Source organism: Coenobita brevimanus, chromosome 71 (genome assembly GCF_032717465.1).
Source record: "Coenobita brevimanus isolate Jiangsu-jjx chromosome 71, ASM3271746v2, whole genome shotgun sequence".
Classification (NCBI taxonomy): Eukaryota; Metazoa; Arthropoda; class Malacostraca; order Decapoda; family Coenobitidae; genus Coenobita; species Coenobita brevimanus.
Window position 1 is genome coordinate 487,266 of NC_137024.1, and position 22,153 is coordinate 509,418.

Sequence of the window (22,153 nt, forward strand, 5' to 3'; positions counted from 1 at the left end):
CTTTTTATTGTTACCAAGTCCAAAGTAAAGGTGCAGAAAAATTACTGTTAAGTCCCACTATTATGGTAACTCTTAAGATGATGCACCATACTATACCTTAATACTGTCTTCTTGTATGCTACAGATGTAAACTAAGTCAAAAGCACATTCATTCATTCATCATCTAATTCAGAGTTGCCCCATGAGGAGGCTAGGTAAGTTGGTCCTGACATATACGATGAAAGTGACCAGCCTCACTCAACTCCGAGTGGAATTACATGAGCAACAAACCCCAACTACCCCTTGGCCATAAACTTGCATCAGCCCAATCTGACTGGAACGCATTAATTACCCACTAAACCACCAGATGCCATAATTTGGTTACGTGGTTACCACCCAGTGCAGTAAATGGTTTCCTGGTGTACAGGAAACTATTTGGCTGGCCACTCAGTGTAGAGTCACCCATAGACAGAAGGAAGTGGAAAGAATGAAGGAAAGAAAGACAGAAGAGGAAGGATGGAAGGAAAGAAGGAAGAAAGGAAAGGGCAGGCACCCAAGAGCAGCGCTACATCGAGTGGGTGGATGGTGAACGTCCCCACCTACCACTAAAAGTACATACATGCATAAAAAGACACCATGCTTCTTCTTAAGGGATCCCCATATTGAGGCTGGCCATGGTACAGCTAAAGTATTCTATGGACTGGCAGCTAAACCAAAAGTCAAAACAGCTCATTACTATCCAGTATTGATTAGATAGTGTGGGGAATACATTCTCAGCTGTGTAATAAAATTTGTAACAAAGTGAGAATCTCAGCTTGGACTCCATGTATTGTACCTATGGCTGAATGTTTCATGCCTCAGGGTGTCAGTGTGGCTAGTTACCAAGTTTGTAGATGCATTTCACTCTCATGGTACTACCGTACTTATCTAGGTCAATAGTAGCCGCTCATCTACTAATGCTACAAAAAGAACATAAGAGAATGTTAAAGTACAATATGAAAATTAAATCACAATGGAAGTGGTATAATAAAGCCTCCTATGCCATATAGAATACAGCCCTAAAATCAACAAAGATGATGTGAGGTGGAGCATGCACAACACACAGGTTACCTTCTTCTCAATACCCCTTCGTATACTTAGTTTTAACAATATGGTTGCTATGCTCAATGATGAAACACAGAGAACAATATTAACAACAAATATGGTGGGATCAAACATGCACAGCACACAGATTACCTTCACCCTCACCCTCCTGTCCCTCAGCTGCCTCAATCTCACCACTACGCTCATCACTGGGATAATATTCCTCGCCAGTTACCTCCCCACAGGTGGGGTCTGTTGCCAAATGCTGAGTTAGTATGACTGCTTAACACACTAAGAGGAAAAATAACATCAGAAAGAGCAGAGGAGATATATTTACAATACAAAGACAAAGAGAACTATTAACGTCTGGAAAAGCTGAAGAGAAATATTAAGATTGTTAAATGCACAGGAAAACTACTCAGCTTATTAAAATCAGAGGACAAATATTAAAATTCGGGAAAGACAAGAAGGAGAGACATTCAAATCAGAAAAAGCTGAGGAGAAATACTGAGATTAGTAAAGTTGAAGGAATGAGTACAGTATATGAGGTGAGATGGGTGAGAAAAGAAGGTGGCGGAGACTGAGAATGAGACAGAGAGATAAGATGTACAATTATGTTCTAGAGGGAGGTTGTATCGCAGGAAGAGGGGTTGGTACTGAGCAGGGTCAGAAATTTATGGAGGTCTTTTCTCAGGGCCAACCTTCATACAACAGATATATATACAAAGGAAAAATAGTAAAGATGAAAAAGATGAAGAGCAGAAACTCTTAAGGCCACAAACAAAAGAGGAGAGATAGTAAGTTTAACAAGAGTAAAGGAGGAGGAGAAATAAAAATTAGGGAAAGGAGACAAAGAAAAATAATGACATAAGAAACGGATTGAACAGGAGGAAAAATACTGTACTGTACTAATTTAGGAAAAGTAAGAGAAGGGTGTATATGAAAGCAAGGTGAGTGGGAAGAGGAGAAGGAGACTGAAAACAAGATGGAGAGGTGCAAGACTATATAAGGCGGAGCTGTGGTATGTTATGAGAAGAAGGGAAGAAAAGGGAGGAGCCTGTTTGTCAGAGGCAAACCCTCATAGGATGCTGTGTCAGACAAGAGACAGATAGCCAGATAAATAGACAGAGAGGTGCTAGAATTGTGAATGGCAGAGAAAGAGAAGTCCACTGTAGTAAGATTATGGAAAGCTATGCGTAAATACTAAGCTGAGGAGAAATATTACGGAAAAGAGGACAAGGAAAGATTTAAACCCTTGCCAAACTGTGGATCTCATATATGGCACAATGAAGATTTGCATGAGCCAAGCTGCAAGCCTCATATGAGGTACAGTTTACAATGGTTATAAAATATTGACTCACAGGAGATAAAATAACTTGTAAAGAATCAGTGAGGCAGGGGCAAATCTCTTCAGTCTGATCACATATTATCCATTTTATTCTTTCTGCAACAAGATTTTTTTTTTTTTTGGGGGGGCGCTCATAAAAGCAACATGGTAGTGAAAGAATGCTCTAACTCCTCCAATTCAAAGTCTCTCTTAACCTGAATACAATTAATGGTGTTAGCATAAATAAAATGAAAGAATACATAATCAGATCAAAGGGTTTAAGCTTAGGAATAGCCTAGAATACACACTATAAGACTGGAAAAACAGCAGAGAAACTCTACTGTGTCTCTCAACACTTCTGGTATTTTGCTGTGGATGATTTGGCTTCCATGGATAGACACACAACCATCCAGTTGTGGTGTGGCAAAGGGGTGACTGGACTGGCACTGGTCACCCCTGAAATAAGCATGGCAACCCCAAACATCTGGGGCAACATCCCCACGCTCTCCCTAATGAGCGTTCCTTGGGCAATCCCATCATTAGGCCTGGCCACCCCTAAGCCATCCCATTTTTAAAATTCGAGCTAGGCACCTGTCCTGGATACAGCTGATTACCTGCAATGTAATCACACTGCTACAAACATAAACTCCATGTAGGCCCTTGGACAATATGTGCCAAATGGGTTCCTCATCACTTAACACCCAATTACAAATACATCAATATGAACTTAAGCAAAGCTGTTAGTAATGTTCAAAAACACAAGATAAAGTATTTCAAATGCTGTATTGAGATGAAATGAAGATGTACTTATAAGATCCACTGACAAAATATTAGTCAGTAGAACAGAGGCACACCAACACACCCCGAGCTATAAGTCACTGTACATAATGTCACGACAAAGATCTGTTGAAATATTGTACGAGGTCTGTTCAAAGAGTATCCAATTTTATGCTCTTCCTTCCGAGCTAGATCACTAATACCCCTCAAAGTAGGTACCTTCTGATGATGCATTTATCCAAGCATTCCTTCCACAGCATGAAACATTTTGTCAAAGTCAGTTTTTGGTATCTCCTACAGGTGTTTCATTGCATTCATCATGATCTCTTCCCTCGAATGAATGCTGCTCAAGACATGTTCTATCTATCTATCTATCTATTGCCAGATACCTTAATCTCTTATACAGGCTGGCCACAAACAAATCATCTCTTAGTCACCCTGTCCCCAGCCATTTCACTGCCCTGCTCCCAATTCACACCCCCTTCTCTCATATACCTCTCCACTCCATCCCTCCTTCTCATCCTTGGCCTTCCCCTCCATCTCTCCCCCTTCACCTTTCTCACATAAAATCTCCTCGTCAGTCTCTCACTCTCCATCCTCTCCACATGGCCAAACCATCTCAGTGGTTTCTCCTAATGCTTCCTATCACATCCACATCCACACCACAATGCTTCTTCACATCCTCATTTGTCAGTTTTTCTCTCCACGTGACTCCACAGGCTCCTCTAAAATAACCCATTTCCACTGCTCTCACTCTTGACTTGTGTCCCTCCAACAATGTCCAAGCTTCACTTCCATACATCAGAGTTGGTGTCACAATACTGTCATGTAATAACTTTTTCACTTCCATGCTCACTTCCCTGTTTCTTATCATTGCCTTCAAGGAACCAGCAACATTTCTTCCTTGTTGTACCCTTTCAAGCACTTCATCCTCCAAACCTCCATCCTTACTCATCACACTCCCCAATTACTTAAACGTACTCACATTTTCCATCTCCTCACTGTCCAACCTCACTGTACATTCACTGACTTCACCTCTCTCAAAGACCATAACTTTACTCTTCCCTACATTCATCTTTAAATTCCATTTCTTACACACTCTCCCAAACTCATCCACCAAGCCTTGCAGCTCCCCTTCGTCTTCATTTAACAACACAGTATCATCTGCAAACAACAGTACAGGTAGTTTCCAAACACTGCCCTCTCTCATTAGGGCCACTCCAACATCCACTACCCTACCTTGTATCTCTTTTATAACCCCATCCATATACAGATTGACCAACCATGGAGACATGACACATCCCCGTTTCAACCCACCCTTCAAAGAGAAAAACTCACTCAGTTCACTATCCACATGCACTGCAGCCTTAGCACCCTTATACAGACTCTTCACAGCATTCAGCAACTTCCCATCTACTCCATATATTCTTAATACTTTCCATAATCCTTGTCTATCCACCCTGTCATATGCTTTCTCCAAATCCATTAAGGCCGCATACAACTTATTTCCCTTCTTTAGACACTTTTCCACTAAAGATCTAAGAATGAATATCAGATCTACACAACCTCTTCCCTTCCTAAAGCCTCCCTATTCTTCTCCAACTAATTCCTCTGTTATTTCCCTAACTCTATCAATAAGTATCCTACTGTATACTTTTCCTATTACACTAGGAAGATAAATGCTCCTATGATTACCACACACTTCTTTTTCCCCTTTCCCTTTGAACAAGGGAATAATTATACCCGACTTCCGATCATCCGGGACTCTACCTTCCTCCCTGGCCAATCCGCACATCTTCCACATCCATTCTACTACTATATCTCCCCCATGCTTCAGCATTTCACCACACACTCCATCAAATCCTGGGGCTTTCCCCATTCTGACTTTCTTCAATGCTTCCACAACTTCCATCCTACTGATTCCTGCCTGTCTTCTCACCTCCCTCCTCCCAGCCATTCCCCAGCCACTTATACTCGCATTACTTTCATTCTCTATGTTCAACAATTCATCAGTGTTCTCTCCATCTGCTCACTTCTTCTCCCTTCTCAACTAGTAATCTACCATTTTTATCTTTCACTCCCCTGCTAACTTCATTGCCACCCTGTCTGACTCTCTTTACCTCTTTCCAGAACATTTTCTTACATTCCCTCCACTTTACACTCAAATTCCTTCCAAATTCCTCATCCACTCTCTTCTTACTCTCTCTTATTAATCTTTTTCACCTCTCTCTTCCTTTCAAGATATAACTCTCTCTTTCGTCTTTCAACTTCTTCCATGCCTCTATTTCTCATCCATTCATTATATACTTTCTTCTTTTGTCCCACAGCCTGTCTCACCTCTTCATTCCAACATGCTGTTCCTTGCACCCCCTTCCATGTTCTCTTCACCCCACACACCACATCACATACTGCACATATTTCCTCTGTCAATATCTTGCACACACCTTCCACGTCCCCCATCTACTCCAATTCACATTTACCCGATCGTTCCTCCACTTCTCTCTTATATTCTGCCTTTTTCTTATCCTCTTGTAACCCTTCCACTCTCCTTACATCTACTCCTTCCTCCCATCCTTCCCTTCTTCTATTTCTCCACTTCACTTGGACCTTGATTCTCACCACCACCAAGTGGTGGTCAGAAAGTCCAGTCCCCCAACCTCTGTATGCTCTTGCATCCATTACACATCTTCGCATCCTTTCCTCCACACACACATAATCAATCATTGCCTTCCTTTCATTCAGTTCACCATCCATCCTACTCATCACTCGCCATGTATACCTGTGGATCATTTTGTGCCTGATGAGGGTATTGGCTATCACCAACCCTCTCCCGGCACAAATATCCACTAAAGAACTGCCATTCTCATCTATCTCAGCAGGCACACCCCACTCACCAACTACTCCATCCACCTTCACTTTCCCGACTTTACCATTCATATCACCAATTAAAAACACTTTCTCATTCCTTTCAAACTTTTCCATGCACACTTCCACATTTGCCCAGAACTCTTCTCTCGCTCTGCTTGAATGATCTTGCGTTGGCACATACACGCACACAATTGCACACATTTGTAGTCCAACTTTCAGTCTTACCCACACAATTCTTGAACCAACTGATCCATACTCTCTTATATTCTCCTTCCATCTGTCACTCACAAAAATACACACTCCTTCTTTTGCCCTCTCATTCTCACCTACTCGTGCACATATCCCCCATCCATATTCTCTCACACTCTCACCTCTCCATTTAGTTTTAGTTAATCCAAATACATCCACTTTTGCACCCTCAAGCACCAAGACAATCTCTCTCTCTTTCACCTCATCATTTGCACCCCTTACATTCCATGTCGCCATCCATATCATGTCCTTTGTACGGTCCTTAGTTGTCATCTTTTGGTCAGTCCTGGTCCGAGGCTTCTTGTTCGTATTTTTAGTTAGCTGTTTTCCGGGGAGGGGCACTAACCCTCCGCCAACCCTCTAGTTGTCGTGTAGGGATCGTACAAAGTACGATCCAGACTTTCTGAAGACTGTTATCACTGGAGATGAGACTTGAGTGTACGGGTGTGACCCAGAAACTAAAGCACAACAAGAAGTGGAGCCAAGGCACAGCAAACCCCTCCCCTGCAGTCATTTTAGTGTTGACGTATAAACACAACAGGATATCTAGTCAAAGATGCCACATATCAAATTTGGAGTAAATCAGGTGAAAATTGATTATTTTATGTCCATTTGGGGTAGGCGGTGGCTGAATTGGTAGGGAGGCGGCCTGCAGTCCTAATGGACCCAGGATCAAAAACCACCTAGGGCAGGGAACAGTTTAAAGATTTGAATTCCATAAAAGCAGACTTTACTGATCTTCCAGAAGACTTGCCAGCATGTTGTAAAAATACCCCTACTGATACCAGTACTGTACACCAGTCCTGTATGAGACAGCCCTAGCATGTGTTCAATATAGATGGTGGGTGTTAGTGTTGAAGTGGTGGCATGTGGAGGTGTGTAGGAGGATTACTGGGCCTTGGAAGAGACCCTGAAGCCTTTGCCCAGAGTCGGACACATTATAAAAAAAAAGAAAGAAAAAAAAAAAAAAAGTCTGAAACTTTAAGCCCGACCCATCTGACATTGAACCCCTACCATTAACTAGGGGGTAACCCCCCTGATGGAATGAGGCCTGTTATAGGATGCAGATTTGAGAGATGCACCTTTAGGTTTTGGTTTCATGTCAATGACAAATCTGAAAGGAGTTATAACGAATTTTTTTTTTTCTTTTACTTTTTTTTACCCCTGGGGGTAGGGGAGTTTCAAGAATACTCCCTCAATATCCCTGCTTGTCGTACGAGGCGACTAAAAGGGTTGGTGGTGGGTTAGTGCCCCACCCCGTAAAAAGAACTAACTAAACATGCGAAAAAAGCGCCTCAGACCAGGACAGACCATACGTTGACGACTGAGGAACGGACAAAGGACATACTGAGGGTGGGAACGTGGAATATGAAAGGAGTGAATGATGAAGTGAAAGAGAGAGAGATTGTTCAGGTGCTTGAGGATGCAAGAGTGGATATATGTGGATTGACTGAAACTAAATGGGAAGGTGAAAGGGTGAGAGAATGGGAATATGGTTTAGGTATATGTGCGGGAGTTAATGAGAATGAGAGGGCAAGAGAGGGAGTATGTCTGATGATAAGCAAGAAGTGGAAGGAGAATATAAGAGAGTATGGAACAGTGGGTGCAAGGATTGTATGGGTGAGGATGAAAGTAGGTACAGAAGCGTGGGCGATTGTATGTGTGTATGCTCCGACAGAGGACCGAGTGGCAAGAGTGAAAGATGAGTTTTGGGCGAGAGTAGATGCATGTATGGACAAATCTGAGAGGAGCGAGAGAGTGCTTTTGATTGGAGACATGAATGGCAAAGTTGGGAATGTACGAGTGGATGGAGTGGTTGGTCAGTGGGGTGTGCCAGCTGACGTAGATGGGAATGGAAGTGCTTTGGTGGACATCTGTGCTTGTAAGGGGTTGGCAATAGCCAACACCTACTTTTGGCATAAGATGATCCACTGGTATACATGGAGAGTAATGAGGAGGATGGATGGTGAACTTGTTGAACGAAAGGCAATGATATACTGTGTGTGTGTGGATGAGCGAATGAGAAGACAAGTGTTGGATGCAAGATTTTGGAGAGGGTGGGGGAATGGAGTCTCGGACCATCACTTAGTGATGGCCAAGGTAAAGATGCAAAGAAAATGGTTGAGGAGACAAAAGGGAAGACAGGACGAAACAGTTCCTGTGAGAAGAGTGGAGAATTTGCAAGATAGTGAGAAAATGGCAGAGTATAAGAGCATAGTGCAAGAAAGATTGGGAAGGTATGAGATAGAGCAGATGGAAGGGGTGGAAGACGTATGTAAGATATTCACGGAAGAGATAGGCGCAGCGTGTGAGGTAGTTTGTGCAGTGAGGAAGAGATGCAAGGGTGTGCAAGGGACAGCATGGTGGAATGATGAGGTGAAACGAGCTGTGGAACAAAAGAAGAAGGCATATAGTGAATGGTTAGCGAGCAGAGGTAGGGGAGAAGATGAGAGAGAGAAGAGAGAGGTATATGTGAGTAGGAAAAGAGATGTGAAGAGACTAGTGAAGGAGAGTAAGAAGAAAGTAGATGAATAGTTTGGGAGGAATCTGAGTGTGAAATGGAGGGAGAGTAAGAAACTGTTTTGGAAGGAGGTAAAGAAAGTAAGGCGGTGTGAAAGAGGAAATAGTAGGGGAGTGAAAGATAGGAATAATAAATTGTTGGTGGTGAAGAGAGAGAAATTAAGGAGTTGGAAGAAGCACTTTGAGGATTTGTTGACTGTAGAGAGTGAGAGCAGTGCGAGTATAAGTGGTTGGGGAATGGCTGGGAGAAGAAGAGGTGAGAGGAGGGAGGAAGAGATCAGTAGGGCGGAAGTACTGGAAGCAATGAAGATCAAGTTGGGAAAGGCCCCAGGAATTGATGGAGTGCATGGTGAAATGCTGAGGTATGGGGGTGAGATTGCTGTGGAGTGGATATGGAAGTTGTGTAGATTGGCTTGGGAAGAGGGAAGGGTTCCAGAGGACTGGAAATCAGGTATAATTGTTCCTTTATAAAAAGGAAAAGGGGAGAGAGAAGTATGTGGTAACCATAGGGGTATTCGCCTTCTTAGTGTGACTGGTAAAATATATGGTAGAATACTCATTGATAGGGTTAGGCATATGAAAGAGGAGCTAGTTGGAGAAGAACAAGGGGGATTTAGGAAGGGAAAAGGGTGTGTAGATCAGATATTTGTTCTAAGATGTTAAGTGTAGAAGTATCTAGAGAAGGGAAAGAAAGTGTATGCTGCCTTCATGGACTTTGAGAAAGCTTTTGACAGAACAGATAGGCAAGGTATGTGGAAGGTATTAAGAATATATGGAGTGGAGGGGAAATTGTTGAGTGCTGTGAAGAGTATGTACAAAGGAGCTAGGGCTACAGTGTGAGTGGATGGTGAGCTGAGTGAGTTCTTTGATCTCAATGTGGGACTGAAACAGGCTTGTGTGATGTCTCCATGGCTATTTAATATATGCATGGATGGGGTTGTAAAGGAGGTGCAAGGTAGGGTAGTGGATGTGGGGGTGGCTCTAATGAATGAGGGTGAGATTTGAAAGATTCCGGTGTTGCTGTTTGCTGATGATACAGTATTGTTCAGTGAAGATGAATGGGAGTTGCAAGGTTTGGTGAATGAATTTGGGACAGTGTGTAGGAGGAGGAAGCTGAAAGTTAATGTAAACAAAAGTAAAGTTATGGTGTCTGAGAGGAATGAAGTCACAGAATGTACAGTGAGGTTGGATGGTGAGGATATGGAGAATGTGAGTGCATTCAAGTACTTGGGTAGTGTGATGAGTAAGGATGGAACTTTGGGGGATGAAGTGCGTGAAATGGTACAGCAGGGAAGGAAGGTTGCTGGTTCACTGAAAGCAGTGATGAGAAATAGGGAGGTGCGTATGGAAGTTAAGAAGTCACTACATGACAGTATTGTGATCCCTACCCTGACGTATGGAAGCAAGGCGTGGACCTTGAAAGAGGGGAACAAGTCAAGAGTGAGAGCAGTGGAAATGAGTTACTTGAGAGGAACATATGGAGTGACATGGAGGGACAGGTTGACGAATGAAGAAGTGAAGGAATGTTGTGGGTTGGATGTGGATGTGGTTGAGAAGATTAGGAGAAATACACTGAAGTGGTTTGGACATGTGAAGAGAATGGAGAATGAAAGACTGACTAAGAGAGTGTATGTAGGTGAGATGGAGGGAGGGAGAGGGAGGGGTAGACTGAGGATGAGGTGGAGGGATGGAGTTGAGAGGTATATGAGGGAGGGGGGGGTGAGTTGGGGGGAGGGTAGTCAAATGCTGGGTGACAGAGCGACTTGGAGGCGTTTTGTCTGTGGCCACCCTTTGCGGGATTAGGGTGTCGGGGTATAGATAGATAGATAGACTGTTTTTTTTTTTGTTTTTTTTACATTTTGTTGGCATACAGCCTAGGCCTTGGCCCAATCTGGACAGAAATTTAATTAGGTGATCAGAAGGTCATAGCCCATCATCCTTGTAATTTTGGTCAAAATCACACCAGTATTTTTCACGTATAGTTGTTAACAGACAGACAAACAAACAGACAGACAAACCGTGTGAAAACAATACCCGTACCCGAGCCCCTACAGGGCAGGAATGGGTAATCATTGCAGTGGAACCATGCAGGGTTGACCTGGCCAAAAAAAGCACAACAGGTCCGCAGCAAGGTGAAATGCACTCGCATGATGACAGTTTTTTTTCGACTACTGTGGTGTTGTGCATCACGGATGTGCACCAGAAGATCAGACGGTCAACAGACATTACTACCTCGACGTTATCCGTCGTCTTCGTGGTGCAGTTCAGCAGAAGGGTCCAGACCTTCAGAAAGAAGCAAGTTGGAAGCTGCACCATGACAACCTCCCTGCCCATTCTTTTCAACTGATTCAGGAATTTTTGGCCAAGCACAACATCCCAAATGTCTGGAAGGCTCCCTACTCACCACACATGGCTCCATGCAACTTTTGGTCATTTCCCAAGCTCAAAACTTCAATAAAGAGTTCCCGACTTGAGACGAGAAAAGAGATCGTGAAAAATTCAACGACGCACAGGCAGGAGATACAAATAACCGACTTTGAAAAATGATTCAGGCAGTGGAGAGAATGCTGGGCTTTGTGTGTCAAGTCAGAAGGGGCCTATTATGAGGATGATTAGTGTTGTGGCTCAACAGGTTAGCTATTAATTTTTTTTGAGTCTAAGGTTGGATACTTTCTGAACAGACCTCATACATCTCTGAAAGTTTTGGTCACCAAGATAAGGGTTACCCATTTAAAAAAAAAGGGATTCTTCTCAGTTCAGAGGTGGTACAAATTCCTTGTGTGGAGAGACTACTTGGAAGAGTAGCTTTGTAAAATGCAACTGCTGATGTACAGTATATACATGTGTAAGCTGTACAATGTACTTATTTCAATTAACAAGTTAGTAGACAACAGGCATTAGTTTCACCATATCCCTTAATACTCCTAAATGTAAAACTAATTGTTATCACTCATCTGCCAATATCATCAAGGAGTGAAAATAATAATAATAATAAAGTAAAACCTCAATATAATGGACTTCAATAAACCAGAATTCACTTTCATCGGAATCGAGGGGTTACCAGACTAAATTCCTATATATCTGAAAAATTCCAATAAAGCCATACGTGGTTTGAACTGCCTGAACACTTCAGCTATGTTCACCACAATAAAATAAATTAAAGACATGTTTATCAGTGTACAGTACAGCACAGTATTATTATATATATTATTCCATTTGATTATTGTAGTTTGTGGTAGGTCGGAGCACTCACCATCCACTCACTCGATGTAGTGCTGCTGTCGGGTGTCTGTCCTTTCCTCTCCTCCATCCTTCTTTCCTTCCATCCTCTTCTGTCTTCCTTTTCTTCATTCTTTCCTTGTCCTTCTGCCTATGGGTAACTTTACACTCCCTCTTCTGTCTTTCTTTCCTTCATTCTTTCCTCTTCCTTCTGCCTGTGGGTAACTCTACACTGAGTGACAAGCCAAATGGTTTCCTGTACACCAGGAAACCATTTGCTATGCTGGGTGGTAACTATATAACCAAATTTTGGCACCTGGTGGTTTAGTGAGTAATTATTGCACTCCAATCGGATTGAGCCGGTGAAGGTTTATATCCAAGGGATGGTTGGGGTTGATTGCTCATGTAATGCCACTCAGGGATTAGTGAGGCTGGTCACTCTCATCTTAAATGTCGGGACCAACTGCTTACCCCCAGGTTCCAACACTTCTCATGGGGGAATGTAGAATTGGATGATGGATGGATGGATGGATGATTATTGTGGTGAATGTATAATACAGCACAGTAATGAAATAGTGGTGAAAACAGTTAAAAAATCATTGGTACAATCCGGATTAATGACTAATATATCGAAAAAAGTCCAGGTTAGCAGGGGAATGTTCAGATGTCGCTTTTATCAGAATTTAGCTTTTTTTGGAATGGTTTGGGCCCAAATTAGTCCATTATAGTGAGGTTTTAATATAATAATAAAAATAATAATAATAATAAAATAATAATAATAATAATAATAATGTAATAATAATAATAATAATCCATTCATCCATCCATCATCCAATCCTATGTTGCCCCATGAGGTGCATAGAAGCCCGGGGCTAGGCAATTTGGTCCTGATATTTAAGATGAGAGTGACCAGCCTCACTCATCCCTGAGTGGCATTATGTGAGCGATAAACCCCAACCACTCCTTGGACGTAAACCTACACAGGCTCAGTCTGATTGGAGTGCTTTAATTACCCACTAAACCACCAGGTGTCATAATTTGGTTATATGGTTACCACCCAGCATAGCAAATGGTTTCCTGGTGTACAGGAAACCATTTGGCTTGTCACTCAGTGTAGAGTCACCCATAAGCAGATGGAAGAGGAAAGAATGAAGGGAAGAAAGACAGATGAAGGAATGTAAAGTCACCCGTAGGCAGAAGGAAGAGGAAAGAATGAAGGGAAGAAAGACAGAAGTGGTAGGAAGAAAGAGAGGAAAGGGCAGACACCCAAATCAGCACTACATCAAGTGAGTGGTTGGTGAGTGCCTCCACCTACCACCATATAGTAATATTAATAAAAATAATAATAATACTGTACTATAATAATAATAATCTATCTATCTATCTATTGCCTGACGCTGTAATCCCGTAAGGGGTGGCCATTTGACTTTGAGGTATTTGTTTTACAGGGAAGGAGACTAACCCTCCACCAACCCACTTGTTGACACGTAGGGAGCACGTATGGTTTGGTTATATGGTTACCACCCAGCGTTGTAAATGGTTTCTTGGCTTACAGGAAACCATTTGGCTTGTCACTCAATGTAAAGCCACCTGTAAAGGAAAGAAAAGCAATAAGAAGTGACAGGAAAGATGGGTAGGAAGAGAGGAGGGCAGGCACAGAAAAAGAATGATAAAGGCTATGGAAGAAGTAGGCAGCACTACATCAAGTGAGTGGATGATGGTCGCCACCACCTACCACCAATAATAATAATAATAATAATATTTTCACCCAGGCTTGTAGTGGATGCAAAAATTTATATTTTTTTCAACAGCTTTTGCACAATATTTTGTATTTTCAATAAGTAATATGCACACAAATTTATATACAAGATCAATACATGAATAATGTCAAGCTACACATAAATCATACACTTCCAACCTGATTACTGTACCAGCAAGTCAATTTTATGAAAAGCTGACATCAACCTAAAATATGCTAAGTGTCTAGGACCTCACAGAACTGAAAATGAAGCAACAGACTACAGGGTATCTCTTATTAAAATAAACAGTGGAAACTTAACCCCTTTGCCCTGGGAACATCATATTTATTTGTTCTTGCGACTAGTAAATAATTATATTCAACTAATGGTGATTTCCACACTGGAGGGATTCAGTATATCCATAGAGAATCCCTTCACTGCTATGTCCTGGAGCTGAAGGGGTTAAGTTACTTTCATTTGCAAATATTATACACTGTCAACATCATTAGCCACTTTTTTAGTACTGTAGCTCCTTTATGCTATGATATCATCAGCTAATTAAAGAAACATTGTCTATTAAAGTCACCGTACATGCTCTGCCCATTTCCCCCAATTTACAGCAGTAATGGCATTAAAAAAAAAGAAAAAAAAAATGATGCTTCAGAACATATCCCTAACTTATGATGAGGACTGCTTGAACTGTACACAGATGGCTTTACTTTGTCCAGTTTAACTTGGTTTAAAATATCCATCCCAATAATTTCACTGCTGCCCTGTAACAAATGAAAAACCTAAGAATACATTCTAACCAAGATGTACTGTGGAAAGGATGTAGAGGCATAGTTTTGTCTTATGCTGCCATTTAGTATACATGACATAAGCTCCGAAGGGACAAAAATCTCTGTCAAATTAAGGTGGAAGAACTACAGTGCTGTAGTTTGCATGCACTCACCTGCTTCAGTATACTTGGCACCAGGCCGGACGGAAGAAATGAGTTCAGCAAAGTTTGGAGGCGGCCAGGCCGAGGGAGAGATCTTGCCAGGGGTGAGGATCTGGGCTGGTGATGCCTCAGTGTGGGACCAGAAGTACATCAGGTCAGGCTGTGGATATATGGTTGTCATTGTTGTTATTTAACCCTGGTCAGTTTGCCTGAGCAGACCTGCTGACCACAAGGAAGCAACTGCTTCTGTAGGGCCATCCTACAGGTACAGTACAGTATATACACTTCGTAAAGATCTACTGCCCACTTGTGGTTGACAGCACCTTACCAGAATAAGACCAAAGTCCTTCTCACAGTGAGGTGCACAGAGAAATATTAGGTTTGGCCCCAGGGTGGATGCTGCACCTGCTCCATCCAGGGTGCACAGTGCCATCTTGTGTAACAGTCAGTCCCACAATACCTGCTTTGAAATGTAGGGACTCAAAGCTTAACTACTGTTGTCCACTACTATTTAAGGTAGATAATCACTATTCCCAGGGCAGCCTGGGAACCACAATGCTCTGTGCCCTCTGGCACAGATTCGAGCCCCATTCCATCCTGGTCCCAGAACTGCACTGGCAGTGCCCGTGCCATGCCTCTCCTCATTAGGTCCACCATTAAGTAATAGGGGCAAAGTTTTCTGGACACATGCTCTTCCTGGCATCAACCCTTGTGACATAGTGGAGTAAGCTGTGTGGTATGTAAAGCACATGCACAACAGTGCATAAGATAGTTTGAGAAAAAAGACTGGGAAAGTATGTTGGTCTACTCTCCATGTTCGTGTCACAGTGAAAAAGGTCAACAAAAGGGAATGGTCAGGGTATCCCGATGGCTAGTGAAACAGGAGCTCCAACTCTCCCATCACCAGCATTTTCATCCTCCTTGGGAGTACTGCCCTTACTGGCTAGTGCTACAGCTTACAAATCTATGCTGTGTACACCACACACTTACCCTAAAGAGAAGTTCAACTGGCGCATTAACATCTTCAATCTGACGTATAACCCCAGCAGCCAGCAGGTGTGTACAGAACTGTGTGGCCAGAATCTTCAAGTCCTGAGTAGTCACTACGTGTCTTAAGTAGTGGCCATCACTGAAAGCACTTACAAACCAGTTGATCAACATCTGGCCTGAAACATATTTTCAACTATTAGTACGAAAGATAGCACCCAATTTCATTTTACCTCAATCCAAATTCTGCTACCAGACTGTAATTTCCAATCTTCATTTCCTATGAGCATTGCCTTATCTACAAATGTAAAGGCAGACAGCTTTCCTTCATAATCCTTATTCCCCAGAACCGTCCCCTTGTCATATACTTGAATTCTCCCATGCACCTGTCACTACAGCTAGTTGCTAGCTACTGTTCTGTCATACATAGCTACACAAGGAACAGTTACATTACATGACAGACCCAGCTGTTTCAGTATAACATTCAAGTCAAACCTTTAACTCAATTAATTATCCACCCTCATAAAATTTTGGTTTATTATATGTAGCTACTGTGCACTGGATAGCTAAAGTATGGCAGAAACTAAAGTATGGTAAAGCTTCACCTTAAGCAGCAGAATACAGTACTTTACAAGCTGTTTTTGCATTTTCCTGACTGCTTCTCTATTTTCTCTTTCCATTATCTAATCTGGTATTGTCCCACCAGGAGCAAAGAGGGCTTGGCTACTCAGTCCAGACACTGAAGGTGTGACCAATCACTTGCTCCTGAGTAGCATCACTTACTCATAAACAAGAAACTCTAAACTCCCCCTCAGAGGAAGACCCAACATGAACCACATATAGTTTGGGCACTTTAACTCACTAAACCATCAGGTGTCAATGAAACTTTATGTGGGCATCAGGGATAATGCAATATACACATGAGTATACAGTACTAAGTGCCATCCCTGACCTCTCTGTGTTCATGAAGATGAGTGTACTCATGTGTGTCTCTAGATTTTGCTGCACCCACAGGGATGATCAAAACCAGTGTGTTCCTGTCACTCATTCACTAAGCTACTGTACCTTTCTGAAGGATGAAAATGACAAGGTAAAGCCATAGAATTTTATGAGTGCCACACAAGGTTTTTTGAGGGGTGGGAAGTACTGGTAATGTGTCTGGTGTGCATCTTGGGTGTGTCTGAGGTACAGATATGGTGTGCATCTAGGGTATCTTGTTGGCAAATTACGTAGTATTTAATTAGGTAACTGAAATAGGGAATTATGCTACACTGCTACAGAAGTGAGAGGCTTCTTTGGCAAAATGCCTAGTACCTGTAAAGTACTATGTTCGGGCACTGATTTCGGGGGGATGGGATGGCCTCTTATTCTCGGCAGATCAGCGATTACTTATAATGAAAAACAATATCAATGGCCAAAATACAGTACAGTATATGAAATAATTATCTTGCATAAATGATTTCTCACAATCATTCCAATGAAAAGAGGAGTTTGGTATAAATTTTAAGGAATTTGGTAGGGGACTATCATGAATTCAAAACCTGTGGTTATTCCAATATGTATGAATCATGCTCCCGCTTTTCCAGAATACTGGATCACGCCAGAGGTCTGCCATATTGGTGTAAATGCACCAGCGCACAAATTTACTGCCCATATAATTATCTTGCATTCTGAGTGTATAATATAAAAAGTGAATAATTACTGTACCCATGTGTCATAAAATGCATGATCAGGACAATTTTACACTTGACAAAGATGGTCTAAAATGGACTGACCAAAATCAGTCGTGTAGTGGAGGGGGTTATGGCATACCCCTACAATTTTCATAAGGAGTACAGCTCTTCTCCACTACTTTCATGTTAAGAAAAAAAAAAAGTTACATTTTCTGTTACGTAAAATAGGCTACATTCTGCTCGGATCTTACTAAAGGGACTCTCTCTCTCTCTCTCTCTCTCTCTCTCTGTTAATACATTACCTTCAAATTTCTCATAAATCTTGAAATCTAACTTTTCAGGCACAAACTTGGGCTTGGTGACTTTTTTATCAATGGTGGCACGGTCAAGTGTGAGGCTGGCCACCTTCCTGAGCACATTGCTGTCCACGCCTATATCTCCACTACTGCCACCACGACGCCCACGACCATCACCGCCATTACCTGCAACCACAATCCATAACCAACATGACATGATTTGATACAGACAGACAGTTAAACTAAATCTATATATATAAAAGAGCCACATTGTTTGTTTGTCCTTCAATCACGCCCAAACCAAGGGCCAGAGACCCGCAGACCCATATATATTCCGAATAAGAGTCACCCAAGGATGGGTTTAGGTGGGTCAAAATTCAGATCTGGGTCATTTGAGGTACAGTGTTCACCTTTTTGGCCCGGGCAATGCCGGGTACCCCTGCAGCCCAATTTTTGGCATGGAGACTCACATGACCTCCAGTTCAGACAAAGACTATGTGAGGTTGACTTCTGAGGTCATTTGAGGTCACTGGTTGGGGATCATTTGAGGTCACCGATAATACATCCTCGAACGACTGGACCCAGCAGTCCAATTTTTGGCATGGAGACTCACATGACCTCCAGTTCAGACATAGGCTATGTGAGGCTGACCTCTGAGGTCATTTGGGGTCACTGGTTGGAGGTCATTTGAGGTCACCAGTAACAGCAAACAAGTACGCACAAATACTGTGCGTTAGTTTGCGAAAGCCAAAAAAGAAAGTTCCTGGACCTCTTATAATCCCTTGTCAAATGCATAAGAGGTACATGGTCTTCCTGGGGTAGAAAGACCGAACTAGAACAGATAGGATTAGATTGTTTGCCTTTTTGGCCAGGCAACGCCGGGTACCGCTGCTAGTAAACGAATTAATTAATTAATTCATGGAGCCACTAATCCCAAGTGACATTTTGACATCAACGAAACACTGATACATACACCACTATTATCTGGAATCACAAGGCAGTCAACATAAACAGGTAAATATAGATACAGAGAGATAACTAAATAATAAATAACTAAATAAAAGCATGGTGCTACTAATCCCACTTGACATTTTGATACCTACAGTAAACGACACATTGTGATATGCAACACTGTTAGGCTAACTGCAATCACAATGCACAAAGAAAAATACATGACGTCACTTATAATATTTTGATACATGGACGAAACATTATGATGCATAGGGTGGTCCGCAAATAGCGCTACACTAGAAAATCAATGAAAAAATAATGCAGGGTAGACTCTGATAAACCTTGTGAACCGTCCCCGCAAAACACGAGGAATAGCAAAGGCAGTGGAAGAGAAGCGTTATTCATGGACCACCCTGTATCCACCATGATTACTTGTACCTACAGTTTGAGGCAAACGTTCACCTACTGTACTACACAGAAATATATCAAGCTTTTCATAGCTTAGGAATATTAGCTAGGAAAGGACTCTGTGAGGCAGAGGTGAAATATTAGTCGATTTTTCTTTTTTACCTGATTGGAATATACTGCCCCTGTTCTAACCTGGTGAAGATCCCCAACCCCTAGCAGTTCATCTGACGACCAGCGATAGTCAGACTGAGGTGCTGTTTTGAGTAATAACCAAAGAGACTCATTCCTCCCTCAAACTCATTAGTTTCGAGGTTGTGGGTGGAACAAGCACCACCCATCATGAAACGCTCTCTCTCTCTCTCTCTCTCTCTCTCTCTCTCTCTGTCTCATGTTTTTGAATTGTGACTTGTCCCTCTCTGGCTACGAGTCTGTAAGGTGGGAGATTAAGGACTCTGGAGGATATAAGACAAAATTAAAGATGGCAGGAGTTTGGACAAAATATGCGTTTCACGAAGGATAGTGCTCGTCCCTCTCGTCGGGATAGGCCTCAAATATTACAATTCTCTTTAATCAGGAAAGTGATAAGGGCAACACCTCAGAAATATTCCCGGATCCGCCCCTGCTTGTATATTACTTAATCTGCTTGGATAAAAAAAAAATATCAATAACATACAAAAGAAAAATAAATCACTAAGGTTAAAGTGCCAGAAACCCTTGTAAGCTGACGAGAATACTGCCCCAACAGAAAAGAGATGGATTTGCACCGTTCTCACATTGTCCTTCATGCGATACAAATTATGATTACGACATTATTAGACTGTTACTGAATTTCGGTTTATTTCGTCAGTGTAAAAGGGTGGTCGTATTTTGCACAGGCCTGAAACATTTTGTGTTGCGGGCACAGCTTTTTAGTTTGCTGTTGTGAGATGCGAAGATATCTTGCTTGACTATGTGCTCTTTTCACTTTTACTTGACCTTAAACTGCTGTAACCATATCTACTGATGAATTATTTCGATCGAGTAACACCAAATTATGACCCTAATCACTATGTGCGATGGAAAGGATGAAGAGCCATAGCATTGTCTTTCTGCAACTAAAGTACATAAAAAGGCTTCAAAAGGACAAAAATCTTGGCCAAGGTGACACGAGTAGAATCAAATTAAGTATGTAATCAGTGAACGTAAAAAAAAAAAAAAAAAAAAAAAAAAATAAAAGATGACAATGATGGGAACTAAAAAAAAAACATGCACGGTCAGACATAGGTAACGCTGCCTGAGCCGTCCCCGCAAGACTCGAAAAATTCCCCAGCAAAGACCAAGCAGTGGCAGAACATAGACCTGTGTTATATAATACGGTACCAGACAATGTACTGTATATCCTCAACCAACCCTCAATGTCTCCATCGTTGACAACCTTCATGTTTCACCATCATTGCCCTTTACTCTTGCTATGGAGAAGATGCTCGAGTGGCCTTGGAGAGTTCGTGAAACCTCTTCACGAACGATTTATTCCGTACACTGCACCTCAGTATCCTCTTGTATGTTACTGATGTCAGCAGAGTATTTAAACACACAAGTTACTATGTCGATATCAATGCAGTATTTAAATACACAAGGGAATGGTAAGGTGTAACCATCCATCCATCCATCATCCAATCTTACGTTGCCCCATGAGAAGCGTAGAAGCCCGGGGCTAGGCAGTTGGTCCTGACATTTAAGATGAGAGTGAAAACACGGAAAATAAATCGCCAAGGATGGGATGCTACAGTGCTTCGTATGCCAACCAGAATACGGAAATTGGTACCACGTCTGGGCTTTGCTTGCTCGTGTGTGTGTGTGTGTAATTCACCGGATTCACCGGATCACCGAGGATCACTTGATGGTCGTGATCGTCAGCTTTTACCCTCCCGGAAGGGAACCGAGAGCTCATATAGTCCGATCTAAGGGCAAGGCTGTGACCTTCACACACGCACACACCCGTCCCCTTGCTCCAGGGGGACAGTAACCACCCACTTTGTCAGTGAAACTTTTCGCAACCTGAGCGAGGCGCGAACTCTCGTCCACCAGTTGGCAAGCGGGAACGTTACCACTGCACCAGCGAGCGGTGTGTGTGTGTGTGTTCATGAGAGAGAGAAAAAAAAAATTACGCCTAGTTAAATAGTGAACATACAATACAGTAAGGGTTCCATCAGCACATCGCAGATTAACAAACAGGTTCAAATTACTAACAGAGGTAACGAGGACAGAAATGGCGGTCGACGTTCATATTAGCCACAAAACCCCCCCACACCAGCCCCTCAACAGGCAGCCAAGGACACCACACCACACCACCACACCACCCTATCCTACCGCATCTCCCCACACAACCACACCACATCACCGTAACCCAACCTAACCTAAACTACCCTACCCCACTACAACATATTACCCTAACCTATCCTATCCTACCCTACCCTACCCTACCCTACCCCACCACACCACACCCTAACCTATCCTACCCTACCCTGTCTCACCCCATTACACACCACACCAAATGACACCACATCGTACCATCCAATCCCATCCCACACATCACCACACCAATCCATTCCATCCCATACCACACCACACAACCCTAACCTACCACACAACACCATACAATATTGTCATCCCATCCCATCTCATACCACACATCACACCACCACACATTACACACCACACCACACCACACCACACCACACCACCACACATCACACAACACTACACCACACCAACCACATAACACGACACCCCGTTCCACCCCACACCACCATCTTCCTCCCGGCGCCACCACCCTTCACCACTCATTAACAAATTACACACAGGACTACCACCACCACCACCACCACCACCATCTTGAACCTCTTCGGTACAATGACATTTGCATTTCCGTCTTGATAACATCCCACGATTTTCTTTAGCTTGGAGTTCTCTTATGGTGAAAATGAATGGAGATTTGGTTGTGATCCGAGTGAGAGGTTTTTCTTGACTTACAAAAATTCTTGTAAAGGCGAGAATACAGTGCAACAATAGACTCTCATCGGAGTGGTTAATCTTTACGAAATACAGGAAGGGGTTATTACGTCCTCGCCCCATATTACTGTAAAACATTTCAGCAC

General features: G+C 42.5%; 1 protein-coding gene across 1 annotated transcript in view; it reads right to left on the reverse strand.

Annotated features, from left to right (window-relative positions):
* Positions 1-20,436, reverse strand: part of LOC145406606 (uncharacterized) — a 118,544-nt gene extending 98,108 nt beyond the window's left edge. The window contains exons 1-5 of the mRNA XM_080277681.1: positions 20,406-20,436; positions 17,659-17,843; positions 15,692-15,862; positions 14,714-14,861; positions 1,216-1,314 (exon numbers count right to left, since the gene is read on the reverse strand). Coding sequence (XP_080133807.1) covers positions 1,216-1,314; positions 14,714-14,861; positions 15,692-15,862; positions 17,659-17,843; positions 20,406-20,436 — 634 coding nt within the window. The remainder of the gene's footprint in view (positions 1-1,215; positions 1,315-14,713; positions 14,862-15,691; positions 15,863-17,658; positions 17,844-20,405) is intronic.
* Between the last annotated feature and the right edge of the window lie 1,717 nt (positions 20,437-22,153).